Source organism: Drosophila elegans, unplaced genomic scaffold, assembly GCF_018152505.1.
Source record: "Drosophila elegans isolate 14027-0461.03 unplaced genomic scaffold, ASM1815250v1 contig_476, whole genome shotgun sequence".
In the NCBI taxonomy this organism is placed as follows: Eukaryota; Metazoa; Arthropoda; class Insecta; order Diptera; family Drosophilidae; genus Drosophila; species Drosophila elegans.
Window position 1 is genome coordinate 21,894,589 of NW_024545863.1, and position 3,603 is coordinate 21,898,191.

Consider the following 3,603-nt stretch of genomic DNA (forward strand, 5'->3'; position numbering starts at 1 on the left):
TTATAGTCATGCAAGATTTTAGTTTATTATGCTTTGCATCATTCAGCAAGGTTAATTACAGAAGTATAGTTTTTCTATTTGGAGCCGAGTACAATTTTTTAACAAGTTTCATTCATTATAAAAAGGCATAATCAATAAATCGTCAATATGAATAGAAAATAAAATTTAGAAAATAATTTTGTAATAATTTTATTTTAATGTTATAAGTTCAGCTTAAAGTTGGCAGCTTATCTCGTTCGGGTAATAATTATTTTTAGTTCTTAACTCGGCGTAATCTTCATTGTCGCACAAGCCCGGTTGACTTTATACCTTTATAACTAAATATAGAACAATTATATCTCTTTAACTAAATAACAATGTTAACGAATTATATATCAAGATTTCAAAAAACCGTTAAATGTAAATGTTGCATTTTTGGTATTAAAAAATGGCAAATTTAGTGAATGACATCGCTATATCGATAGTGCTATTTGTGTTTGCTCAGCTCTAGTTCGATATTCGATATTCCATCGGGTCCTCCTGTCGATTTGTTTAGTCGAATTTAGGCGCCAATTTTAATATTTTAAATCTTATAATGTTTCTTTGATTTTAGTAACATTATTGTAAGTTGTGTGATTCCGAAACTGCCCTTGCTTAGTGATTTAATGTAAGGAATTGAAAGGAAATTGTACAAAATAATGTCCATTTTTTTTGGGCCGGATGGTATTTTTTATCGTTATCGGCGCGGTCACACTGCTTGTGTAATAAAAACAAGACAAAATTGTTAAAAAATTTCCGTAAATGGTGTGGTCTGGTTAGTTAATTGAATTAATTAAACTCGAACAGATTTCGCATTGCACCGAGGTGCAGCCAGTAAAAAAGCAGCTCCGACAAATGGTGGGTTTGGTTTCGGTTTGGTGATAAAGTATGTCCAAGGGTCGTTGGACGATCTATTTGGAACCAAGGTTACGATCACGACTGATTGTTGGTTTTATGTGATTACAGAACGCAAGGAAGAGCCTGCAGCTGAGACAGGGATTGCCCGATAATTAACCCATGCTGCCCGCCATCATTTTCCGGCAGGTGCAGCGTCCACTGCACCATGGAGCCGCCACTTTGGAGCACGTTCTGGGCGTCGGTGGGAGCAGTTTTGTGAACTGCCTAAATCGCCATGCCGCCGCCACTGGATTCATCCGGATTTCCTTTCTGGACATCAAGCGCCGAAGGAACTGGGAACTGGCCCGACTTCGCCAATATGCCGATGCCAAGAAGCAATCCCTCCAGTTGCGCACCCTGCAGGGACGCCATCTGCTGCAGGGAGTCATCGATAGGAAGAACTTCCTCGTGGATGACATCCGGGAGGCGAGGCACAAAGTCCAGGAGCGGGTTCGCGAGAAGATCGACGAGATCCGCGAGGAGCGCGAGAATATCATGACCATACCCAACATGCTGACCATCAGTAGGGCTTTCCTATCGCCCTACATTGGATATGTGATCGTCCAGGGCGACTTCACGGTGGGCATGAGTCTGCTGGCCATCGCCGGGGTCACCGATCTGGTGAGTTCCTTATATGGGAAATATTTAAAACTCCTCCTCTAACCATGCCTTGAACGGGCTATAATAGTAATGTCTAAAAGTTCAATTCTGAAAAGCAGTAAAATGGTTCAAAGCTAACTTCATTTTGTCAAATATTTTAGAAAGTAAATCGCAAAACCACTCGACTAAGTTTTCCTATTTAAGTTTTTTATGTTATGTATGCCGATGATACATTGCCAGCATTTATTAATTTGTATTGTGTCTGTCTGTGTTTAATTTGAACAATAATATGTTATATTTAATAGTATACTTTAAGAAACAAAACAATTATATTTATAATGTGATGTTTTTTATTCAAATGGCCCAGACTTAGTTCTAAAAATAACTTGTTTATCTTCACATCTGCAATATCTGTACTTGTCGCTTTTCAATAATGCTTTTGATTAATATAGTTTCTAAAATGGTTATTATATTTAAAAAAGTAATTTAAGTCAAATATATATTGCTTAATGGGACATATAGTTGAGGTCATTATGGAAATAGCAATCAGACATAGTTTATAAAATAGATTAGATATTAAAAACATTTTTATCGCAACACTAATGTACAATGAAAATAAAATTTTAAGGAATTAAGAAAAGTTCCTAGAAAATCTAAAGCATTATTATAATTAAAAGAAAAGTTGTCCCAAGCCACTACTAATATTTTGAGTGCAGCTTATTGAAACTGTTCTGAAATATTAAAAACAGTATCTTTTTTTGTTTTTTTTTTAAATCTAGTTACTGTCTATATAAACTTTTTAACTTGTTCTCTATCCCATAGTTGGATGGACAGATCGCCCGCCGGTGGCCCTCGCAGGCGAGCAAGGCAGGCTCCTTCTTGGACCCCATGGCTGACAAGCTGCTGATGGGCTCGCTGGTCATCTCATTGTGCTACACGGACCTGCTGCCCGTGTGGCTCGCCGGCATCGTGGTGTTCCGGGATGTGTTCCTCCTAGGAGCTGGATTTGTTATACGCTACATAAGTCTGCCACCGCCGGTGAGTGATGGATTCCTATTGTCATCGATAATGATAACACATGATCATAATACTTGTCTCCCGTAGAAAACATTTTCGCGCTATTTCGATGCCACCCATGTGACTGCTCAACTGGAGCCTACGCTGCTCAGCAAGATAAACACGGGCGTGCAGTTGGCCACCATTGGCCTCAGTTTGGGAGCCCCCATTTGGAACTATTTGGGTGAGAAACATAGATAGGATGAGAAACGCACCTTTGTCATAGATCAAATAACCAAATCTTGAACTATACCACCGCAGATCATCCCGCCTTGCATGGCCTTTGGTATCTGACTGGTCTAACTACGGCTGCCACTGCCCTTAGCTACGTCATGAATCGGCATAATACCTTTAAGATTATCCAGAAAAAGACGTAGGACCGGGCATTTCCACTGTACATCTGAACACTAAAAGGAGTAGTAATTCTCCTTAAGCAATGATTAGTATGTATTGTGTTTTGTAAACGATTACCATCTAAAATTAAATAAATCTATTTTGTTAACAACTGTGGTAGTTTTTACCTTTGTTACCACTAACAGTTAAAAAAAAAGGTACTAAATAAGTAAGGCATTTTGCTCTACATTTAAGATATGGTTTTTATTTTTAATCCTTTCCGATCTACTTTCTAATTTGTGTATGTAGTAGTCGAACTCGCCCGGTACGCATCGTCACTAAGGTGTTCTGGTCCTTTAGGATATGTAAGCGAGGCAAACTGTTTACGGAAAATAGATGTAGCCTGCTTAAGTATCTTGACTTTCTTTAATTTTAAAAAATATTGTAGGTAAATGTCTTTCTATAAATTAACTTTCATGTTATTGATCTAATTGAATTTCTAGTGAAAATAAACGTTTTTGTGTTTGCTGTTAATATTGAAGTAAATGCTCCTTTGTATAAAATAAGTAAATAAATTTAAGGTATACAATATAATTTTTAGTTCGAATTTTTTTGGTATCTTTCATGAATGAAAACGGGGTAAAAAGTATATTTCTCAGGTATTTTTCTTGCATTCGGTCACACTGATCCACAGCTGTG

At 37.5% G+C, this 3,603-nt stretch overlaps 1 protein-coding gene across 2 annotated transcripts; it reads left to right on the forward strand.

The window, feature by feature from the left end:
• Positions 1–717: 717 nt before the first annotated feature.
• Positions 718–3,076, forward strand: LOC108147316 (probable cardiolipin synthase (CMP-forming)). 2 transcript variants are annotated; one of them, XM_017273743.2, is made up of 5 exons: positions 718–904; positions 985–1,536; positions 2,338–2,553; positions 2,620–2,755; positions 2,833–3,076. In XM_017273743.2, the coding sequence occupies exons 2-5, from the start codon at positions 1,036–1,038 to the stop codon at positions 2,946–2,948; spliced, it is 969 nt and encodes a 322-aa protein (XP_017129232.1). In that variant the 5' UTR covers positions 718–904; positions 985–1,035; the 3' UTR covers positions 2,949–3,076. The 2 variants fall into 2 exon arrangements, with proteins under 2 accessions (XP_017129232.1, XP_017129231.1); XM_017273742.2 differs by having other exon boundaries at positions 718–876.
• The last annotated feature ends 527 nt before the right edge of the window (positions 3,077–3,603 follow it).